General features: G+C 43.4%; 1 protein-coding gene across 2 annotated transcripts in view; it reads left to right on the top strand.

Moving 5' to 3' along the window:
• Positions 1–24,651, top strand: part of PIGG (phosphatidylinositol glycan anchor biosynthesis class G) — a 97,028-nt gene that overhangs the window by 34,313 nt on the left and 38,064 nt on the right. For both annotated transcript variants that reach the window (XM_053299549.1, XM_053299548.1), the window contains 2 exons: positions 4,783–5,240; positions 8,652–8,843. In XM_053299549.1, the coding sequence (XP_053155524.1) occupies positions 4,783–5,240; positions 8,652–8,843 (650 nt within the window). The remainder of the gene's footprint in view (positions 1–4,782; positions 5,241–8,651; positions 8,844–24,651) is intronic.

Raw genomic sequence — 24,651 nt, 5'->3', positions numbered from 1 at the left:
CTGAAGATGATGATCTGTAAAAATAATCTGTGTTTAATGTTTTCATATGAGCTTTAGGTAAAAAAGTGTATCCAGAAAGGTTGTGGGAAATAAGTTTGTGTAGGAGGATGTTTTTACAGTATTTAAAAGAGCTACATACTTCTACATCACTCCTATTTCCTAGTGGGAACATTTCTAGAAAATAATTATTAACTGCAAAGAAGTCGTCTTTTATACTGTGGTAGAAACTGAAGATCCAACTGCCTCACAAGTACAGGAATGGATTCTCATTTTGTAAAGAAATAACATAACTAAGATTGAAAAACATACTGGAGAAAACTGTTCAAATCTAATATTTCATTTAAGCCCTATGTGTAAAGTGTAGCTCCAGATGGCTTCAAGTTGAAATAACACCCTGTTAAAATCGATTCAGTTGTATTTATAATGGAAAAACTTCTGAGTGTTGAAATTCAGTGAAATGTGTCGTGTGTGTATCTGTGTGTCAATACTTTTATTCCTAATACTGCTTTTATGTTTGGAGAGCCTAATTCTTAGGGCTTTTGTTGTTTTGCTCACTTATACAAGACATCCACAGAGAAGAATGTAAACCATGGGGCTGGTTCAAATGATGGAATCCATGTCCAGGACCACATCCATTAGGCACACCTAGGTGGTCGCTTAGGGTATCAAGCTGTGGGGGGCACCTCCATTCCCACCAGTCACCCACTTGGTGGCTGCCTTCACCTCCAACCCCACTGCCCACTCAGTTGCCTCATCATGTATCTGCCGTCTCCTATCTGCCCACACACTTGCTTACCTGCTGCATCTGTCTTGTCCAGTACTGGTAGCCTGGCCTTTGCTAGGCCGTGATACATTATGGTGTCACCGTGTGCCACAATGTGTCACAGCACATCAATTGCTGCGACAATCTCATTATAATGTGTCATGGCACTTTGAGGCCTAGCAAAGGCTCAGGCTCGTAGCGGACGGGACAGGTAGGTGAGCAGGCAGGAGGCAGTGGGGGCTATGGGTAGCTGAGTGAGTGGGTATGCGATAGGGGGGATGGACGCCTCCATGCTTTCCATCTCCTGGGAGTCAGGGGGTGCCAGAGCCAGGCTTCACCTGGAGTACCACAAATCCTTGGGCCAGCCCTGCCTATGTCAGTTTGTCAAAAATAGAGATCACAGCAGTGTGTGTCCTGTGAATACGAGAATTTTTTTGACAGTGCCAGATTGGCACTAAACCAGCATTTGGCTGAGAACCATAATCTTAGATCTGAATTCAGCCTGTCAGTCTTTGGGGACATGGATCCACTGGGGACAGGGATCCATCTTATTTATTTGTTTCTCTGTATAAACCGCCCTGAGCCATTTTTGGAAGGGTGGTATAGAAATTGCATTATTTATTATTATTATTTCTTGTTTACACAGTCAGACAGGTGTTATTGACTGGTTTGTTTTATCCAGACAGCGAGTCCTTCCCAAGGACCTGGGATGCCAGAATTTTATTGTCAATGTTGTTGCTGTTGTTATAGGTATCGTCGCAGAATATAGGCTGTTCCCAGTAAAGCTGCTTTTTGTAATTGGCTGATGGTGATTTCTGTGGCCCCTATGGTGCTGAGGTGCTCTTCAAGGTCTTTTGGAACTGCACCCAGGGCGCCAATGACCACTGGGATTATTTGGGTCTTCTTCTGCCACAGCCTTTCAATTTCAATTTGTAGATCTTTGTATTTGGTGATTTTTTCTATTTCTTTTTCTTCTATTCTGCTATCCCCTGGTATTGCTATGTCGATTATTTTGACTTGTTTTTCTTTCTTCTCGACTACAGTGATATCTGGTGTATTGTGTGGCAGATGTTTGTCTGTTTGTAGTCGGAAGTCCCATAATATTTTTGCATCTTCATTTTTGACAACTTTTTCAATTTTATGGTCCCACCAATTTTTGGCTACAGGTAGCTTGTATTTTTTGCAGATGTTCCAGTGTATCATCCCTGCTACCTTGTCATGCCTTTGTTTGTAGTCAGTCTGTGCGATCTTCTTACAACAGCTGATCAGATGGTCCACGGTTTCATCTGCTTCTTTACAAAGGCGGCACTTGCTGTTTGTGGTGGATTTTTTGACTTTTGCTCTTATTGCATTTGTTCTTAGTGCCTGTTCTTGTGCAGCCAGTATTAAACCCTCTGTTTCTCTCTTCAAGTTGCCATTCTTAAGCCATTGCCAGGTCTTGGTGATGTCTGATTTTCCACTTATATTGTGTAAATATTGACCATGCAGTGGCTTATTTCTCCATTTTTCTGCTCGGTTCTTGACTTGTTCTTTCTTGTAGGCCTGCTTTCTTTCATTGGTGTTGAATAGTTTCGCGTTATTGACCATTTGAAGTGCATCTTCTTCACTGTCCCTTATATATTCTTCAAGGCCTCTTTTCTCCTCCTCTACTGTTTGATGGACTTGCAGCATTCCTCTTCCACCTGAGCTGCGAGGGAGGTATAGCCTATCTACATCACTGCGGGGGTGCAGAGCATGATTGACGGTCATTATTTTCTGGTCTTACGCTCTAGCTTCTCTAGCTCTGCCTGGGTCCAGTCTATTATTCCTGCAGTGTATCTAATAACAGGTATAGCCCAGGTGTTTATGGCTTGTATGGTGTTCCCGCCATTGAGTTTGGACTTGAGGATTTTTCTGACTCCCCTGATGTATTCACTTCCAATTTTTCTTTTAACTTCAGTGTGTGCGATGTTATCAGCCACACTGAAGTATTTATTTATTTATTAATTAATGGTTTGGCATGGCCGCAGTCTGAGATTGCTGAAAAATCCTGCGTTCAAATGACGTGCTGGGTAAGAGTGTGTGCATCACCGAGATCTCAGTTTTTCACCAAACCAATACAGGATCGATTGTGTGACTATTGCAAATGGTCAAATTCTTTACATGATATTCTTTGATTAAGTGCCGTCAAGTCAGTGTTGAATCTTAGTGACCACATAGATAGATTCTCTCCAGGATGATCTGTCTTCAACTTGGCCTTTAAGGTCTCTCAGTGGTGCATTCATTGCTGTCATAATCAAGTCCGTCCACCTTGCTGCTGGTTGTCCTCTTCTTCTCTTTCCTTCAACTTTCCCCAGCATTATGGACTTCTCAGGGGAGCTGGATCTTCGCATAATGTGTCCAAAGTATGATAGTTTGAGCCTGGTCATTTTTGCCTTGAATGAAAATTTTGAATTGATTTGTTCTATGATCCATTTGTTTGTTTTTCCTGGCTGTCCATGGTCTTCGCCAGCACCAAAGTTCAAAAGCGTCAATGCTTTTTCTATCTTGCTTCTTCAAAGTCCAGCTTTCGCATCCATAGAGTGTCACGGGCAAAACCATTGTCTGAACGATGCTAATCTTTGTAGGTCTAGACAGGTCACAGCATCTAAATATCCTTTCCAAAGTCTTCATTGCAACCCTACCAAGTGCTAGTCTGCAGCATATTTCTTGACTGTTGGATCCTTTGCAGTTAATGGACGATCCTAAAAGACAGAAGCTCTCCACCACTTCAATGTCTTCATTACTGGACACTGAATTATTATTATAATAAAAATCTATAAGGACTTGTGAGGAGCTATAGCAGTGTCTGCATGCAAAATATCTTGGACTGGGAGTGGTCTTCCTGTTTCCTTCCTTCATTGTCCCATAATGTACAGGGAGATTGCTTGTGTTCTTCATGCGTCTGTAATCAAAGATTTGGGGGATGGGGCAGCAGCAAATATTCAATAATATGCCAGTGGATAGGAATGATTTTCCTGATGTCTCCTGGCAAGTGGCTAAAATTATGTCCCTTTTGGAGGTGGTTTGCAGCACTTCTGAAAGGTCACAGTGACATACAGGAACAACCTTGTATGGAAGTCAACTTTTTGTGTTTTCAGTGTATTCATCAGGAACCTGTCAAGCAAATTTATACTTATAGCTAAGACTTAACGAAATGGGCAGCCTGACCAGTCTCCTGTTGAGCTATGTAATTTCAAGCTGTTGGATGTTGGACTGTTTGTGGATTTTTTTTAACTTATCTCTCCATGTTGCATCATTTTATGATTGTGCTGATCTTATCCTGGTATCTTACTTGATCTGTGTATTTCTGAGAAACTTGCTTTCTATACAAATAAGCGTACTTCTGTTTACTAAAAACAGTACATCAGATCTTTTTGTTTGTGTGTTTGGGGTGGGGGTAAGGTTTTCAATTGGTCTACTGTAGAACTCTCACACCCAAATGGCCATTTCTGAGGTAGCCTGGCGTGATAATTGGTTACAAAATAAACCTGTTTATGTGCAAGAACATAAGCAGGCAATCAATATGTTGCTTACTGTGGCTATTAAGTTACGTGAATGTATTTCCTCCTCCCCCTTTCATTGCAACACACTGCAATGATGATAAAACAGCTCCCTACTTACCTCCTTCTGAATTTCCTGATTGCTAAAAGATTTCTATTTTTAGTTCTGCATGAGCCGCTTCAAACTCTGTCTCTAGTCTTGCGACAATGTGAACTTTAAATGTTACTGGTTATTTGGAGAGGAGCTGCATGCAGTCCTTGAAGGAAAACGTGCCGTCATTTCAATGGCACAATTAACAGAGTGTTGACAGTAACTCTGCATTACGCTGAAATTAACCTTGTTTCAGACTAGGAGTATAGAAGAATTACACAAAATATAACAAAAATACAGTTGTCATTGAAGAAGCAACTGTAAGCAATTTTACATGCCGACTGTTCTAATGATATGTTGGATTCTTCCAAATTATACCACCAACAATTTTTTTCCTCTCTTCACAGAATCCAGCTGCCTCTACTTCCAGCTGGTCTGAATTAGACGTGCTCATCCTGGCAGGAACTATTGGCCACGTGTCGAGTCTGGGTGCGAGCAGCTTTATTGAAGAAGAGCACCAGACATGGTACTTTCTCATCAACACCCTTTGCCTTGCTCTCTGCCAGGAGATTTGCAGGCACTATTTTTTGGCAAAAGAATGCGATCTCCAGCTTCTCTCTGCAGGCAAACCAAGTTCTGACGAAGTCAAAGGAACCTCTTTGCACTACAAAAGCGATGTAGAATTATTGCAGGATGATTTGAAAACAGGCAAAGGCAGCTTCTCTGACAAGAGGAGAGGCTCTGAGAAGTGGATGGCATTAGCAACTCCATGGGTTATTCTTGTTTGCTGCCGATTGCTTCGTTCGTTAAACCAGACTGGAGTTCAGTGGGCTCATAGGCCAGATTTCGGGCACTGGTTGACAAGGTGTGTATTGAAACGGTGCGGTAGTGCTCTTTCTGACTTGTAAATGGTCACTTGTCCATGGCAAGGTATAGTAGGGTCTCCAGCAAGAGACCAAGCAGGGAAGCTGAACCAAGGGTAACCACTTCTGAGTCACATTTTCTCTTTGTTTGTTATGTAAGGGCAGGGAAGCTAGCAAGTGTGTTTAAGAGCTAGCAGTTCTTTGTAGACTTATTTGCAAGGCTGTAATCCTTAGGGTGTGTGTGCATATAGCACTTTAGGGTATTCGGAGCATTTCACATACATTATCTGGCTCCTCAGAACCACAATAATGGAAGCTAGGTCAGTCTTAATGCACTTATTCAGTCAATTTCTAGTCTGCTTCATCCCAAAGGCACTTAGTGGATTACACAAATGCTTAAAAAAATTAAGTGTGTGTACACATACTCATTTTCTGGAGCTTTTATCAGGGATGGGGGGAAACCTCATTAGGCTGATGGTTGTGGCTGGAGTATAGTTTTTCTCTTCTGCAGCCAGAGAGTAATTGATTGTTGCTATAGAGCAGTCTTTGGGAAGGAAGAAGAAGCAGGTTCCCAGCAGCTGTTCGTTGTCTGGTCAATGCCTGCAGCCATCTTGATGTTCACTTCATTGTTCGTATTGCCCTGTTGCCTGTGGGGTTGATTAGAGAGGCAGCCTAAGGCTACCAAAGGCTGGTTCAGATGATACTGTTCTGGTCTACACAATTAAAAGGGGGACACATTGAGCGTGTACCCATTGTGATGTCTCTTGCAGACACCCTTTATTGCATGGGGGTGGTGCTCTTCAGTTGCTCTATGTGCGTGCCAAATGCTAGTTGAAACTAGTATTGGGATTGCACATAGAGTGGCTGTTCAGCGAACGGGCCTCCCCACAATAAGGGGATGCACCAGGAGAGTGCAGAGGTGCCTACCAAAGAGGACATGGCAGGTATGCACTCTCATGTCCCATTTTGAATTGTGCGGGCTGGGGGAAGTCTCTGAATCAGCTCCAAACAAGCTCATGGTAGTAGATGCAGGATTTGAACTAGGGAGGCTTCCTGGTTCAGCTCTATGAAAGCTTTTTACTGGGAGTTTTATCAGTTTGGTGTGCTTAATTAAGATGGAGAGAATTAGTTTGATGAATCTGCTGGCTTTGGTACCTGCCCCAGGACTGCAAAGCAGGGGGGTACCAAGCAGCTGGCATGCCATGGTACACACACAGGACTCTGCGTGCTGTGCACTAAAAATCTATCTAAAATTGTGCGCCAAGGCAACCCTCATGTAGCAACAAAGTGAGGTTGCTTGTACAGATTATGCCAGTTTGCAACATGCCTTGCTTTCCATAATATAGCAGTTTGGTGGTATTTTGCATCATTTATTCTGCTTCTGTCAGTTTTGGGGACAGAAGCAGCATTTTAGGAGCTAAAATGCTGCCCTCTGAAATTTCACTAGGGATTGGCCACATGCTAGGTTAGAGAGCTGCTTTCTTTTTAAAAATGAAAACTTAGATTCCCAGCCAGTGGAATTGTATGGCCTGTACTATGTTCTGCAGCTTTTCTGAACTCCTTCAGAACTGTGGCATACACAGAGCTCTAACAAATGAAAAAACTGAGTTGATTAAGTAGGTCACAAGTTGCATAGGCCTGCTTTAAAGAGTGAATCACTTGTAATCTCCTCCTTGAAACAGATGGCTGCATGCTATTTTGACACTTTATTCTGGAGGAGATACGCATCTACTTCATGGCCATATATCTTTGCGGCTTGAGGAGAGTACAGTTTATTGCACAGAGGTTGCCACAGAATTTTCCAAGAACAAGAGATTCCCAGCTAATAACGGGATGCTTTTGGTGGGACAAATATGTATTAACGATAAATCAGCTTCTTCAAGTGACAGGAAACTGTCCCTTTTTTTTCTCTGCTTTAGATATTCATGAGAATATCTTTCCTATAATGCTTGGGGCTTTTTCCATTTGTTCCTCAGGTAGAAGATCAGAAATAGCAGACAAGCTTCCTTGGTTCGCCCACCACTAATGTTCCCTACAACTTGGAGTCATGAGGTGGTTTGGGATGTGTTCTTGGGTACTCTTAATTCACAGTGGGGAATGGCGATGCCTAACAGGCTTGGCCATTGTCAGGCCTGCTCAACTTAGCCCCCCCCAGCTGTTTTTGGATTACAACTCCCATAATCCCCAGCCACAGCCAAGGATTATGGGAGTTGTAGGCCAGTATCTGCAGGAGTAGGGATGTGCATGGTCCAGAGCAGTCCGGACCAGCACCGAAGGGGGGCCTTCGTTTTAGGGCGGGGAAGGCTTGCTTACCTCTCCCGCCTCTTTGCCCCCTCCAGCGCCCGTATTCTATAGTATAATTGGGGTGCTGGAAACCAGCTGCCCCAGCCGCCTCCGCCGCCCCCCCCCGCGAGCGGATTGGGGGCAAAGAAAAGCTACTGCCACCCCCCCGCCCTCCCTCCCACCCACCCGCCGCCCCCCCGAGTGCTCACCACGTTTGCAGAAAAATAGAGAGGAGCTCACGCAGAGCTCCTCTCTTGCCAAAGTCTCCGGCCCAACTGGGGCCTTGGGCGGGCGCGCACGCGCGATAGAACTCCTTAACTAATAGAACTTTCGCCGGAGGCCCAGTCTACCCACCGGAAGTAAGCAAGCCCTCCCGCCCTTAAAGGAAGACCCCCCACCCGGACCCGGACCAGCCAAGTCCGAACCGGTCTGGAAGTTCGGAGGCCTTTAGAATGGCCTCCAGACCGGTTCGGACACACCCCTATGCAGGAGGGCCGAAGTTGAGCAGCCCTGCCCCTAAGTAAACTGACTGTGCATTGCAGAATCTGTCCCAGAATCCTCTTCCAAAGTATAGGGGCTCCATGGTAGGCATTTCAAGCTTCTTGAAAGGAGGAGTGATGTTGAAAGTGCTTCTGAAAATTTGAAGAACATTTTGAAAAACACATTGCTGTGAGACTTGTAACCAGGAACAAAATATTCCGTGATGCAAATAAATTAATGCTTAGATTATCATTTGTACTATTTTTCTAAGTTATCCCATTTGTTGCAAAGATTTGTAGACTATTGTCTCATAACTTCCTGTATATGATGATGAAATGTCTGGCATGTTGTGACAGTGTAATTCAATGGATGACGTAAGAGACTTCACAAAAATCAAAACTATCTTAACTGCTAATATATAATGGGATAAGAGGATTTTGTCTTTACAACTTGTGACTGAATTGAAACACATCTAAACATTTTCCTCCATCCCACCATGACCATTCATAGAGGTCTTGGCAACGTACGTGTGTGTTTGTGTGTGTGTGTGTGTGTGTGTGTGTGTGTGAGAGAGAGAGAGAGAGAGAGAGAGTGCGCTTGCTGTGGCTGAAACTTGTAAAATGAATTTAATTGAAACTTGTTTTTTACAGCTCTGAACATAAAACTGAACTTTCTCTGCTGGCATCTGTATCCCTAGTTATGATCTTTATTCTCGGTCAGCGGAGATGCTCTCTGGTTTCGAAAATAGCAATGGCACTTGGACTCTTGGGAGTGTACAGTTACCGGGCAGCCATTGGAAATGTGCTATTTCCATGGCAACAGGACAGCAAAGATATTTCCAAGTAAGTTCATTGGCAGATATGTAAATGTATTCCCAGAATGCTTCGTAGCACTGTGAGGTATAAAGGCAGTGTTGTGGGCAGGGGGGCTTCTGGTTTAAAGATGTGTTGGTAGTCTCCACAGTTGGCATACTTCCTACCAATCTGCAGAAGCTCTTCAGAGAGGCTCTAACTAATTGTAACCTCTTTAGCTGTTGCTCTATCTATGGTGAGATGAGCATAATGCTTATGTGTTCCCTTCTGCATCTCCCCTTGACATAAAACTGTTGAGTATCCTGCCAGAGGACCCTGTCGCTAAGGAACCTATGGGTTCTTTCTGATAGCTTTGGAGGCTTCCAGCCCTATAGCCCAATCGAGACATTGTCACCCTATTCAGACATTATGTTTTATAGTACATGTGTTTGTGTGGATGCTTGCATCTGTGTTCATTTTAAAAGTGAACCTGGGTACAGGCCCCTCAACTGGAACAGACACAGCATCTCGGAGCAGGGCACACATACACATACTGCGACATATTACTGCTTTTGTAAAAATACAAACACACATTTACACACACAAGCCCCATAGTTTCACACAGTGTTTTTGAGCACACGCCCCCCCCCCGAATATATTAGTACATTTGTACATCGCCATCTCCACCTCATGGTTTAGTGCCCTTGTAAATAAAAAAATAACACAACCCCCATGGATTCAAGAGCTTCTCTTGATCACAAATCTGCCTGGTTGGTGAGAGCAGCAGCAGCAGAAGGTTCCCTTGAAGAGGGCAAAGAGGCCAACTCTGTGTGGTGCCGTGCCACACAGCACTCACTACTCTGCCTTCCTTAAGCTCTCCCAGCAGCAGAGCAGCCTGACTGCCCATATGTAGGAGGAGGTGGAGGTGCACTGCATCTTTTTGGAATCTACCTCTGAAGACTGTTGCAGTGTCGCTGTCAGTGAGGGCTTTAGAGGTGGAGGCCAGGCTTTCTCTCACTTCAACATTGCTACCAATGTGATTGAGTGGCAGGGTCAGAGCACACCTTTTGATAGCTAGGGTCTGAAAACCTTTGTGGCTGCAAGGGAAAAGTGTATATGAATTATATAATTAGGGCAGATTTTCCTGGTACTTTAGGAAAGGATGGAGTGGGTGGTTTTGCTGAAACTCAAATGAGTTTCTCTATTTATGGTGCAAACGGGAAAAATTTGTGCTCAGGCTGTATTTTGGGGAGGGGCGTGTTCCCAGTCCTTTGACAAAATTCAAAGAGTAAATGATGCTGTTAATAGGCATGAGTAAGTCTTTTTATTTTTAGCCAGATGATGATGTACCATTCCTATATATTTACCTACTATCAGAGAAAGTAAAGGGGTGCATTTGGACACTATGGGAGTGGCAGTCAAGCCTGCTCCAGTGACTCAAGCCATTGATAATCCTTTGCTTCTACCACCATAACTGCACCACACCTTGGGGTTTTTTTTTGTTTTTTGTTTGGTCACTCTAGAGTGCGACAGAATGTTGGGAACTGGTGGTGTGTGGAAGTAAAACACCCAACCTATACTCTGGTTTATACAAACATTATTGCTTCCTGCCAAAGGCTACTGCAATTCAAAAGGGAGAAAAGTTCTGGTAAGAACTAATGTGCCTACTTTGCTTTCACTATAATCTTAATTGATAATTACCACACTCGCAAATTAGCCCACTTGAGCCTTAAACATTCACACGTCTGCCATCTTGAATCGGCCTGTATGACATCATCACAAACTACGTCATCGAGGTGTCGCTATAACAGTACCCAATTTGGTTTATTTTGGTCCAGGCATTGTGAAGTTTTGTGGTGGTGGGGGCACAGACACAGACAGAATGCTGGGCGACTTCATAAGCTTATTTCCTTAAGGAAAGTAGGCTTAAAAAGACAGAACGTGCAGTATACAGAACATAAGAACAGGCCTGATGAATCAGGGCTGGATCAGAACAGAAAGGAACATAAACTCTGGCAAAAGAAATGCAGAGACAATAAGGGATGCAAAAAGAGAGTTTGAGGAGCATATAGCTAGAAGTGTCAAGAGGAATAACAAAAACCTCTTCCCAGGGACTGGGGGTTGGCAATTATCACCCCCATATTCAAAAAAGGACACAGGAATGACACTGCCAATTATAGGCCAATCAGCCTGCTCAATACAATCAGCAAGCTGTACGCCAGACACATACTTGGGAAATTCAAGGACTGGCTAGAACAAGAAGAAGTGCTGGCGGATGAACAAGCTGGCTTTAGGGAAGGCAGATCTACAATTGACCAGTGCCTGGTGCTCCAACATCTCATCAAAAAATATTCCTCTAATAACTCTGCCTGCCTGTACGCTGCTTTCATAGACCTCAAGGCCGCTTTTGACTTCATTTCTCGAGTTAAGCTATGGGAAAAGCTGGAATCTATTACAATAGGTCGACGTCTGCTTTTTCTGATTTGTGCCCTCCACACTGATACAACACTCAGAGTGAGATGTAGCCCCCAAGGACATCTCACGAACTCTGTATCAGCCCAGAAGGGAGTCAAACAAGGCTGTATCCTGGCCTCATTTCTGTTTAACTTTTACATCAGTGCTATGGTGAGCTGCCTCAACAACTCTGACTTCCACCTTCCCAAGTTGGCTGAAAGATCCATCTCCATTTTACTCTGTGCTAATGATGCTGCAATCCTCTCGAGGACCCCTATAGGCCTCAGAAGGGCGCTTGCAGCTTTGTCACAGTATTGCAAAGATGAACAACTTGAAATAAACTACCAAAGAACTAAGATCATGGCCTTCGCCAGAAGACCAAAGATCCATTGCTGGAGTATCGATGGCCACAGAATTGAACAGGTCACCTGTTTTACATACCTGGGGGTGGTCCTCCAGGCTTCTGGTGCATGAAAGGCCCTTTGTGAACGTTGTGCCCTAGTGGCACAGAGGAGCACTGCTACCATCTTGCAGTTCCTTCGAAATAGAGGTGGTCATTATGTACCCACTGCACTCAGACTATATGAAGCCAAGCCGCTGGCACAATTACTCTATGGTGCCCACCCAGGTCCTCCGTCTAACTTTAGTATAGTGGAGCGTGTCCAATCTAAATTCCTAAGAGTGACCTTACAGGTGCCTAGCTGTGTCTCCAATGCCACTCTGCGTCTGGAAACTGGCATGACAAAAGTTGAGGCCCAAGTTTGGTCGACTATTCTCAATCACTGGCTTAAACTAGCTCTCTGCCCACAGGGTGTGGCCCCATTAACACTGCAGGATGACTTTCAATCTTTATGGAAGCAGGCAGTTGATAATAAAGTAGCACTATCGGGCCTCTCTCTGTCCAACCTCCTTGCTATGGGCAGTGACAAAGCAAAGTTGGCCATCAAACAGAGGATCCTGGATATGGAACATCAGGTGGACCTTAGTATGGTTCGTGGTTATCAGGCCTCGGACAGCTCTAGGTTCATGGTATCCCCCCTCACCATATTTGATCCAACTGGAGATATCAAGCCACAGAAGGGCATTCACCCTTGCCCGCTGCCATGCCCTCCAATCTGCTGTTTTGGAAGGCAAATACAGGAAGATTCCATTTACAGAAAGGCTATGCCCCTGTGCTTCTGGGGAGGTGGAAACCACTGAACATGTTCTTTTGAGTTGCTCATTTTACAAAGATAGCCTGGAGAAGCTCATACTTCCTCCACTCTGCAACTACCCTGGCCACTCCATTCAAGTCTACAGTAAGATGCTGCTCTCGGATAAAAACCGAACCTTCATGTATAATGCTGCTAGGTTCTGTGCGGCAGCATGCAAGATCCGACGGACCCTGACTGCCAATCCATAACTTGTGATTTTAACTATTTTAATATGTCTTTTTAAATATTTCTATCATTTATACTATTGTAGTTGCCTTTGTTTTATAGTCATATATGTATTTATACTATAATAGAAATAGTATCATTTTATCCCTCTCATTTTTAGTATTTTCTAGTTCTTTTACTATATACACACTTCTAGCTACTTGTAAAACACTATCATCTTTAATATTAGTCCTTCTATGATATGCATCGTTACATACTTTTTATTTTAGCTAGCCACCTTACTATTTTAATTAGCTGTTCCATGCTTTCTTTTAGTCTATACATATTTTAGCTACTTGGTCTGCACTCCGTAGTATATTTTAAATATTTTGTATTTTTTAGGTCCTCCTCTTTTTAGTTTTCATTGTAATACCAATCTCAATCTCAGTGATACATGCAACATTCTTTCTCACAATCTATTATACTGTATTACTATATTATAACCTGTGCTGGTCTTAGACTGTAATAAAGATTGATTGATTGAACATATCTATATCATCTATATGAAGTGTAAACATTTCTCTTTTGCTCTTTGTTTACCCTTTCCCTGCTACCATTCAACCCTCTGTATTTTTATATTATTTTCTTCTGTATAGCTGTGTTTACATCTTGGTGTCTTTATTTCCTTCGGGTTCCTTCTCACCTCCTCATTCCCACTTCTGGCCAGGATGGGACATTGAGGCCTTTTGGGCCTGTTTGTGCTCTATGCCAGGCACGAAAATTTTTAAGAAGTGTATCCGTTGTGCTGCCAAATTACCCTCAGTGCATACGCATAGCAAGTGTTGGTTGGGCACATAGTGGAGCTGAGTGTCCACTGCCAAAACTACCAGATCAGCTGGAACAGGGATTCTCAACATTAGGTCCCCAGATGTTATTGGATTTCAACTCCCATAACCCTCAACCAAAGGCCACTGGGGCTGGAGATGATGGGAGTTGAAGTCCAGTAACATCTGGGGACCCAAAGTTGAGAATCTGTGAGCTAGAAGGAATAGAGCATTGCAACTCCATTCAGTTTTGTGGGAGTAGGCTCTGTGCACATCCCAAGACTTTTCTGTGATTACTACCACTAAAATGTCAGGTGAAAAGGACCCTGCTCCAGACCTAGACTCAGTATTGGCGACTCTGAAATCTCCTAGAAGTTCCTTGGTACTTCTGGCGTTGGTACCTAAGTTAGTGGCACCAAAGGATCAAGCTGCTCTTCTGACACGGTCGCCTATTCTCACTTTGGTTCCTTCGGGGTTGACTGCTTTAGTTCTGAAAAGAGTGAACCAGCCAGACATCTCTACATCTTTGGGATTGGGGCTCCTAAAAAAGGTGAAACAGAAAAAGCTTAAGAAACATCCTCCCTTACCAGGAGTACAGCATTTACCCTGTATTCCGAAAAAGAAACCGGCTACAGACTCAGAGTCGCATACGCCTGTGCCTAAAAAGTAGCCCTTTCCTAGAACGGAGTGTCCTTCAGAGCCCAGTACCTCTAAACAATGGGTACCAAAGGCCACAGCGAAGTCGGCTCCGGATGTTTTTCCGGGGGATGTCTCCCTAGTATATCGGCCCACTTGGGCTCTTTCACCAGACAGAGACCAGGATGTTGATCCCAATGATCCCTGCTTAGATGTGGGTGGCTCTAACTCAGAAGACCAAGGATGTTTTTTGCCACCCCCAACCCTCAGTGATCACCAGTGAGGATAGGTTAAAATGTCCCGGGCCAATGGACCCTGGACCGTCTCGGGATTGACACTTGCGCTTCCTTGTTCTACTTTGTCCCCTTCTGGTTTATCTGAAATTGATGCACTCTTGCACCTTAGGGGATTTTGCTCACTGAAGCGGATAACACCCAGTTCCTATTTGGCAACCTCACAGGTGTTACTTCAAAAGCTACTCTATGACCTTCTTGATTTTAAGTGCCAGGAGTCTGGTTCCATCTTGGTTCAAGTGGAGTCCGTCCCTTTTGTACAGGCTTCGCTTGTCCCAAAATGTATCCCAGTGCCTAACAAATCTAAACCTCTTCTCCTGGCACCACTGTCTCATCCTCACATTGAGACCCCTCAGCTCCGCTTGTCTTGCTGGTCCTGGGTGTGGAACAGGTAGCACTTTAGAGAATGCTGCCCCAGGGATCCTGGACTTCAATATGCTACCTGGCAGCCTAGACTTGGCTCCCAGGACCTCCCGACTATGTTTCCCAGCATTGTAGGTGCCAACATGCACCACACCAGCTGACTCCTCCCCAGCACTGCCTTACAGCCCATGTCTATACTGCATGACATTTACAACCTTCAGACCAGGCAGGCAAGTCACCATGTGGTCTACACATGGGTCACAAACTCATCTCTTCATGCCCCTAATGATCAAACCACCCAATACTAGGAGCCCCCCCCCCCCCGGAGTATCCACCTATGTGAGAGGATATGGGCACATCACCCTAGGAAGGGGTCCCTTCTAAGAGAGCATTCCCCTTTTCCTCAGACTGATGTCATTGTTCCCTGAAAAACAGGGAAGGTCTCCTGCAGGTTAAAAACCAATAAAATAAATTCTCTCCAGTTTCTACTAAAAATTCTAGTAGTTTATAAAATTTGGATACCTCTAAAGTGTTGAGTAAGATGGTCAGAAATGCAAGTAGCCCTATAATCTTTCATGACCTGGCCCAGTATTATCTGTGTTGCCAATGCAACCCTTGCAACCCTTAGAGTAATAAACAAATAGTTCTCTTCAAAGAGAATACTTACCTGCTCCCAAATAGATCTGTTAACAAAGGACTATGGAATATAAGCAAGAAATATATGCCATGGGTGATTATAGTGTAACTTTAAGAAGTAGTGGGTAACATCCTCTATTTTGCCAGACCCACCAGTGCAGCTTCTGTTACCAGACAAGCTCCCTCTCATCTTGGGAACTTTGGCCTCTGACCCAAGCAAGGCTGAGCAGGACCCTGTACGTAGATAGCCACTTGATACCAAGAGAGGGGTGAGTCTCCAAATGGGTCAAGCTATGCCATGCAAATCTGAGCCGGTGCAAAGTTGCCTTGGGAAAGGTGATGCACCCATCCTGAATTCCTTTCATATTTAATAAGGCCAGAGTTCCAAGCAAAACAAGCCAGGGATACATAAGAACAGACCTGCTGGATCAGGCTCAAGAAGCCCACAGGCGGGGGGTGAGGGCTTGCCCCCTCTCCTGCCATTGCTTCTCTGCAACTGGTGAACAAAAGATTGTTCCTCAGAACTTGAACTGCCCCACCCTACCATGCAATCAAGACATGCTTCCAGGTGCTGATTAGATTAAACACAAAAGTGGTTGTTGTTGTTCTGGGATTCATCTGGATAATGACTGCCCCATCCACACTCATCCCCTAGATGGTGTGCTTGAAAATTCCTGATTTTCTCTTGTGGCAGATTGGTGACAGCACTGTCTGACTTCTACTGCCTAGAAGTGTGCCTGGTTGAGCACACTTAAGCTCTGAACTGCTGAGTTCTTATCTCCAAGCTTGAAGGCCAAGACTGCAGAGTCCAGAATGACTGAGCTGAAATGACTATCCTGGAGTGATTCCTGCATGAGTCTGCCCTGGACATTCCAGGAGCTAAGAGTCCTCTGGCCATCCCTTGGCTGGGTTTGCTACTGTTAATGGAACTATTCTGCAATGCTGGTGGAACGTCCCAAGACTTCTTTTGTGCTTGTGTAGGGAATTAGAGGGACTAGAGTGAATAGTCTATTACAGTGTCAATATGTGCAAAACTTTGGTCTGGAAATAAAGGCTTGAGATAGGAATATGGTACAATCAAATTTATTTAAGGATTATTGGGGTACAGGAAATGAAAAATGGTTAGGCAATTGATAAAGGCAATCAAGAGAAAGTATGCCTTCTTCCAGTTCCATCAGGGTGTGTGTCACCCTTGCAAGATGGGGAACGTTGGGGTACTTTTTCCCAGGGGCCAAGCAGGAGGACAGGGTAGAGAAGTGGCAAGCATGCCACTTGCAAGCCAGGGATCCAGGAAAGTGGCTGGTTCCAGGGGAGGTCGACTCTCTAAGGCAGCCAAGTGTGGTGTGTGGTTTGGATCAAGAGAGAGGTCCAAACCAGGAGCTAGAAGTGAAGCTGGAGCAATGGCCATGGGAGATGGAATTGCCAGAGCCCAAAAAACACACAGATGGTGGATCTGAAGGAGGAGCACACCACTGAGTGGGACATAGGCACAAACATGCCTTTGGGCCAAACACGGGTCACACCTCCTGGTTGCAGGAGATTACATCTTTGGTTAAAAAGAGAATACATGCAGTATGATTCAGTCACTGGTGTGTGCAATCTTGAAGGAGACTAGAATGAAATAGAGTGAAATGGCTTGAAAAACCTGTATGGGACAGAGTAAATGAGCGAGCGCAAAGCTTGTCTCGTGGGTTGGGAAGATCTTCTAAGTTTGGAAACTGGAATGAGCCTCTTCCTTGGTGTATGCCAGACCATTAACATTCTGATAGTGAGATGGGAGTGATATAGCCTTATCTGAGCTCCTTTTGAGGTGATTAGTTAGACCAGGGCTGCTCAACTTTGGCCCTCCTGCAGATGTTGGCCTACAACTCCCATAATCCATGGCTATTAGCCACTGTGGATGAGGATTATGGGAATTGTAGTCCAAAAACAGCTGGAGGGCCTAAATTGAGCAGGCCTGAGTTAGACTAATCCTTTGTGCCCACAAGAGGAGTTTGACTATTCTCTTGAGAAATTAACTCACCTTTCTCTGTCTTGTGAGACTTTCTTACAGTTTCTCTGTCTTGTGAGAACCCTGTTTCTCTCTCCCATCCACCCACCCACTAGACTATTTGACCTTTGACTTGCTTTATCTCTTCTTCCCATCACTGTCCTTATCTTTCCCATGCAACTGGGATTGCACTAAGGTTTCCAACTTCCACATGCTTACATTGTGCATCTGCTTTATATAAAAATTATTATTTATTTACACAGTCAGACAGGTATTATTGACTGGTTTGTTTTATCCAGACATCGAGTCCTTCCCAAGGACCTGGGATGGCTGGATTTTATTATCAATGTTGTTGCTGTTGTTATAGATATTGTCGCAGAATATAGGCTGTTCCCAGTAAAGTTGCTTTTTGTAATTGGCTGATGGTGATTTCTGTGGCCACTATGGTGTTGAGGTGCTCTTCAAGTTGTTTTGGAATTGCACCTTGGGGGCCAATTACTACTGGGATTATTTTGGTCTTTTTCTGCCACAGCCTTTCAATTTCAATTTGTAGATCTTTATATTTTGTGGTTTTTTCTATTTCTTTTTCTTCTATTCTGCTATCCCCTGGTATTGCTATGTCGATTATTTTGACTTGTTTTTCTTTCTTCTCGACTACAGTGATATCTGGTGTATTGTGTGGCAGATGTTTGTCTGTTTGTAGTCGGAAGTCCCATAATATTTTTGCATCTTCATTTTTGACAACTTTTTCAATTTTATGGTCCCACCAATTTTTGGCTACAGGTAGCTTGTATTTTTTGCAGATGTTCCAGTGTATCATCCCTGCTACCTTGTCATGCCTTTGTTTGTAGTCAGTCTGTGTGATCTTTTTACAACAGCTGATTAGGTGGTCCACTGTTCCATCTGCTTCTTTACAAAGGCGGCACTTACTGTTTGTTGTTGATTTTTCGACTTTTGCTCTTATTGCATTTGACCTTAGTGCCTGTTCTTGTGCAGCCAGTATTAAACCCTCTGTTTCTTCAAGTTGCTATTCTTAAGCCATTGCCAAGTCTTGGTGATGTCTGTTTTTCCACTTATATTGTGTAAATATTGACCATGCAGTGGCTTCTTTTTCCATTTTCCTGCTCGGTTCTTGACTTGTTCTTTCATGTAGGCCTGCTTTGTTTCATTGGTGTTGAATAGTTTCTCGTTCGTGACCATTTGAAGTGCATCTTCTTCACTGTCCTTGATATATTCTTCAAGGCCTCTTTTCTCCTCCTCTACTGTTTGATGGACTTGCAGCATTCCTCTTCCACCTGAGCTGTGAGGGAGGTATAGCCGATCTACATCGCTGCAGGGGTGCAGAGCATGATTGATGGTCATGATTTTCCTGGTCTTACGTTCTAGCGTCTCTAGCTCTGCCTGGGTCCAGTCTATTATTCCTGCAGTGTATCTGATAATAGGTATACCCCAGGTGTTTGTGGCTCGTATGGTGTTCCCGCCATTGAGTTTGGACTTGAGGATTTTTCTAACTCTCCTGATATATTCACTTCCAATTTTTCTTTTAACTTCAGTGTGTGCAATGTTATCAGCCTGGAGAATGCCCAAGTATTTGTAATGTTCTTTCTCTTCCAGGTTCTTGATGTTGCTTCCATTGGGCAGTTCTATTCCTTCTGTTTTTGTTGTTTTTCCTCTGTTCATTATTAATGCAGCACACTTGTCTAGTCCAAACTCCATTGCTATATCACTACTGAATATACGTACAGTGTTTAGCAGTGATTCGATTTCTGACTGGACTTTCCAGACAGCTTCAGATCGTCCATGTACAGCAGATGGTTGATTTTACTTGATGTTTTAGATGTTTGGTATTCGAGGCCTGTTTTGTTTAGTATTTGTGAAAGTGGAGTCATGGCGATTACAAACAACAGAGGGGATAGTGAGTCCCCTTGGAAAATACCTCTTCTAATGCTAACCTGTCCAAGTGTCTTGCCATTGATTGTTAACTGTGTATTCCACATACTCATTGCTTTTTAAAATAAATATCTGAATGTTTTTGCTGACACCAGTTGTTTCTAAACATTTTAGTATCCATGTGTGAGGCAATGAGTCGAAGGCTTTCTTGTAGTCAATCCATGCAACACTTAGATTTGTTTTTCTTCTCTTGTAGTTTTCTAAAATCATTTTGTCAATCAGCAGCTGGTCTTTTGTGCCTCTGGGGTTCAGGCAATTTCCTTTCTGTTCAACAGGAACCTGTTAAGTGTTGCATCACTTCATCTGCTATTATTCCAGTTAATAATTTGAACATGGTTGGCAGGCAGGTTATTGGTCTATAATTACTTGGAAGTGTACCTTTTGCTGGGTCTTTCATGATGAGATGAGTTTTCCCAGTTGTTAGCCATTGTTCAATATCATCTCCTTGCAAAATGTGATTGAACTGTTTTGATAGTTGTTTATGAAGGCTTGTTAGGTGTTTAAGCCAAAATCCATGCAGTTCATTGTCGCCTGGTGCAGTCCAATTTTTAATTTTCTTTGCTCTTTCACTTATTAATTCTGGTGTTGTTATTAGATCTTGCGTTTGTTGGTTACATTTTTTGACCTCTTTCATCCAGCCGGTTTTTTTTTTTAAATAATCTATTGGATTGTCCCATAATTTCCCCCAGAATTACACTGTTTCTTCTTTATTTGGTGTTTCTACGTTTCTTGCAGTTTCTCCTTCTATGCTTTGGTTGAAACGTCTCTGATTCGACTGGAATTGGCGATTCTGCCTGTGTTGTGTAATTCTGGCTTCGTATCTGCTAATCTTCTTTGACACTGCTGTTATTTGCTGCTTTATTATTTATTAACCCCCTGCTAACTTGGCAAAGAGGCACCTTTTACCATAGTGATTCTCTTTATTTAGAAGGGGGAGAGTAACTGGCTCTATCGACCCCCAGCACAGTACTTCCAGTGACTGTTGTTGGTGTCTATCTTATGTTTCTTTTAGATTGTGAGCCCTTTGGGGACAGGGATCCATCTTATTTATTTATTATTTCTCTATGTAAACCGCCCTGAGCCATTTTTGGAAGGGCGGTATAGAAATTGAATAATAATAATAATAATAATAATTTCCAGGACTTCTCTAATTTTCCTTGAATCGATATGGTATTTTTGGATCAGATACTGTTTGGTGTTTTCATTCTTCAGCTTCTTATCTTTCATATCTTTCAGTTTATTAGCATCTGATCTAAGCCTGGAGATTTTATTTTCTAATTTAATCTTCCATTTAGGTGATGTACTGCTTTCTTTTTTGACAGGTCCACTGATCTTATATCCGAGCTCTTGTGTTGTTATTGTTGCTGCACTGTACATTAGTTGGTTTGTTTCTTGCAAATTCTTGGTTGTTATTTCTGCAAGTGCAGCATTGACCTCTTTTAATGCCTGAGCAAGTTGTTTTTTGGCAACTGTTTTTAGAGCTGGAAGTCGAACCCTGGTGATTGTTTGGCTCATGTGCTCAGTTATTTTTTGCTTTACTTCTTGTTGCTTTTCTGTTAAACGGCATTCGGGTTTTTGAGGTGAAGGCAAAAGTAAGGTTGCTTGGCTTTGATTTTGAAACAGTTCAGCAACAGTGGCATCCTCTAGTTCTAACACCTCCTCCACCTGCGCCTGAGCAACGGCTTCAGTTGGTGGTAATTCTTCTTCCATATCTTGAGCCTGTGTTGCTCTTTGCAGTTCTTCCAGCTCAACTCCTGTGAATACTTTATTTCTTATTATGCATCTTCTCTGGCTTGCTAGTCTTTGTTCTGTTATTTCTGTATCTCGATGCTTCTCTTTCCAAATGTGGCACATTCTTTTAAAATAACCTCTTTTAGTTGGACTAGACTTGTAATAGCAGATCATTATTTCCTTGTTGGCATTTTTTGTATATTTTTTCCAGTTAAGCGACATTTCTTCCAGTAACTTTGCAGTCTCCAGTCCTGGTTGCTCAAATGAAGATCCTGTAGCCCACTTTCCACCAGATGTCCAGGGACTCCAGCACCTGGCGCGGTCCTTGTTGACCCGGGCGATGACCGATCCGGTATAGATTTATTAAAGTTACGTCTCACTATATTGTTGATGGGAGAGGCACTCTTCGTCTGGCTCCTCTGGTGAGACCTGTCCAGTATGGTTGGACCTCTGGCATAGCTCTCACCTTCCTCAGAGCACACAAGCCCCACAACCACACCTAGGTAGTGCCTCACTGGGGGCACTATCTCTTGCTTTATCTCTTCTCCCCATCACTGTCCTTATCTTTCCCATGCAATTGGGATTGCACTAAGGTTGCCAACTTCCACATGCTTACATTGTGCATCTGCTTTATATAAAAATTATTATTATTATTATTATTTCGATTTCTATACCGCCCTTCCAAAATGGCTTAGGGTGGTTTACACAGAGAAATAACAAATAAATAAATAAGATGGATCCCTGTCCCCAAAGGGCTCACAGTCTAAAAAGAAACGTAAGGTAGACACCAGCAACAGTCACTGGAGGTACTGTGCTGGGGGTGTATAGGGCCAGTTGCTCTCCTCCTGCTAAATAAAGAGAATCACCACATTAAAAGGTGCCTCTTTGTCAAGTCAGCAGGTGTAAATAAACCTTATACAAATAAACCTTATACTTTTTAAAAGCCTTGACTCTGTTCCTCTGGGTACCCTTATGTTGTCCTTCATCTTGTTTTTCACATATGCACATTCATTTTTGAGTAAATTACCTCAGTTTTGTCCAAAAACATTGATACCCAAATAGTGAGTCTACTTGATTGTAAGCATGCATGGTCACATATCTTTCATCAACTGAATAGACTATAATTATGCAGCACCATTAATGTACATAGTGCTTTAGAAATTAATAAGGGGTGGGGGACTCTGGGTCCCTGCCCTCAAGGAGCCTACAGTCTAAATCTTGAGAGAGGTAAGGATACCAGAGGAGAACTGGTCTTGTGGTAGCAAGCATGACCCTTAGCTAAGCACCCTGGTTACATATGAATGGGAGACTAGAAGTGTGAGCCCTGTAAGATATTCCCCTCAGGGGATGGAGCTGCTCTGGGAAGAGCAAGAGGTTTCAAGTTCCCTCCCTGGCTTCTCCAAGATAGGGCTGAGAGAGATTCCTGCCTGCAGTCTTGGAGAAGCCACTGCCAGTCTGTGAAGACAATACTGAGCTAGATAGACCAATGGTCTGACTCAGTATATGGCAGCTTCCTATGTTCCTATTAATGTGAGCAAGTTCAGTACTTGCATCTTTTTAGGCTTGAATGCTATTGGAGATGAAAATTAAAAAGTTAAGCTGAAATAGAGCTTTGAAGAAGTGGAGGAGGGCGCCAAGTACGTGCTCAAGTCGCAAGTCTGGAGGGAGCAACAGGAGAGAACAGACAGAGTTACTCAAGAACAGGAGATATTTGCAAGTCTGAGGATGCTAGTGTCATCATAATTATAGTCTATTCAGTTGATGAAAGATGTGTGACCATGCATGCTTACACTCAGGTACACGAACTTGAGTATCAATGTTTGGGTATCAATGTTTTTGGACAAAATTGAGGTAATTTACAGAGAAAATGAATGTGCATGTGTGAAAAACAAGATGGACAACATAAGGGTACCCAGAGGATCAGAGTCAAGGCTCTTTAAAAGTATAAGGTTTATAAGGTCAATACACAATGCTCCTAGAACCCATTCTTCAGATTATGTCCCTGCCAATAATATTGGGGGAGAAGACAGAAATGTGGATAAGCCTGGAGAGGGTTTTGGAGGGAAAGACCAACTATTTGTCCTGGATGCTTCTGGCCACACTCAGAAGTGTGTGGAGACAAAGTGTCTGAAGAATGGGTTCTAGGAGCATTGTGTATTGACCCTGCCATTATGCTCTGTGCTCTTTCATATTGGCAAAAGGGAAGGGTTATTGATGTGATTACTGTTAGCCTTTTGTCTTGTCCTTTAAATCATTTTAGCATAGCTTGTCCTTCCTCAGTATTCCACAGGTAATTGGGAACTGCATGGCACCGACACAATTCGGGAGGCGATAGCCTTTGACACTTCTCACTCCTTCCATGTTGGTGGTGATCTCTCTTTCTCCCCCACCCGCCTGCCCCAATCACTCTGCCTGGAATTGTTAATAGGTATGAAGCCTTACAGGCCTTCCTTGTTGAACACCAGAAGATAGATAGATAGATAGATAGATAGATAGATACTTTATTTACGGCCAATGGCCACACCAGAAGTGTGTATAGCAGCTGAAACGTAGAGGGGCCTTTTCTGGATTAGGCTGGACACGTTTAGTCCTGCATCCTGTCTGCAAAAGTGGCCTGTTGGATGTTTCCAGGAACTTAGAAGCAGGGTAAAAAAGCAACTGGTCTCCTCAGCACCCAGTATTGAAAGGTATCTTTTTCCTCTGACCATGTTTAGCCATTAGGGCTACATGTGTGGCACTCTTCTCCTAGCCAAAGGGCCATATTCCCATTCTGCGCAGCTTTCTCAGTTGTGAGAATGTGAGCCTTTGGATGGGGGCGGTATAAAAATGTAATGAATATGTAATAGATAGTGGTGTAGTGGCTGGACTAGTGCTGAACTAGCACTGGGGAGACCCGAGTTCAAATCCCCATTCAGCCATGAAACTAGCTGGGTGACTCTGGGCCTGTCACTTCTCTCTCAGCCTAACCTACTTCACAGAGTTGTTGTGAGGAGAAACCTAAGTATGTAGTACACCGCTCTGGGCTCATTGGAGGAAGAGCGGGATATAAAATGTAAAAATAAAGAAATAAATAATTTACCAGGAGACTATAATTGCTTGTCATAGGTGACCAGCTGAGTGTTAAATACATAGACTGCACTGTGCATAGTTGAGACTCAATTGAGGAACAAGGTTCTAAAAGTTTTTCAGTTTCCTTGTTACAGCTATGGCTCAGTGGGGAAGTAACTTGCCTCTGGAGCAAGAGGTTGCTGGTTCGAATCCCCGCTGGTATGTTTCACAGACTATGGAAAACACCTATATCAGGCAGCAGCGACATAAGAAGATGCTAAAAGGCATCAGCTCATACTAGGCTGGAGATGGCAATGGTAAACCCCTCCTGTATTCTATCAAAGACAACCACAGGGCTCTGTGGTCGATTCAGTGGCGCAGTTTTACCTTTAGTTACAGCTAACTGCTCTGTGACAAATGATTATGTGGACTTCTAAGCTTGAAGCATAATCCATTCAATTTTCAAAGCTGTAGTTCAGAAGGTGGCTTCTCCTCCCTCACAGCGGCTGGCTTAATATCACCCTTGCAATGTGAAGAGCGGTTCATGGATGCATGTGATTTGAAGTTTCTGAAGTA

Source organism: Hemicordylus capensis, chromosome 2, assembly GCF_027244095.1.
Source record: "Hemicordylus capensis ecotype Gifberg chromosome 2, rHemCap1.1.pri, whole genome shotgun sequence".
NCBI lineage: Eukaryota > Metazoa > Chordata > Lepidosauria > Squamata > Cordylidae > Hemicordylus > Hemicordylus capensis.
Note: the sequence above shows the minus strand (reverse complement) of the source record. Positions and strands in the feature narration are given on the sequence as shown.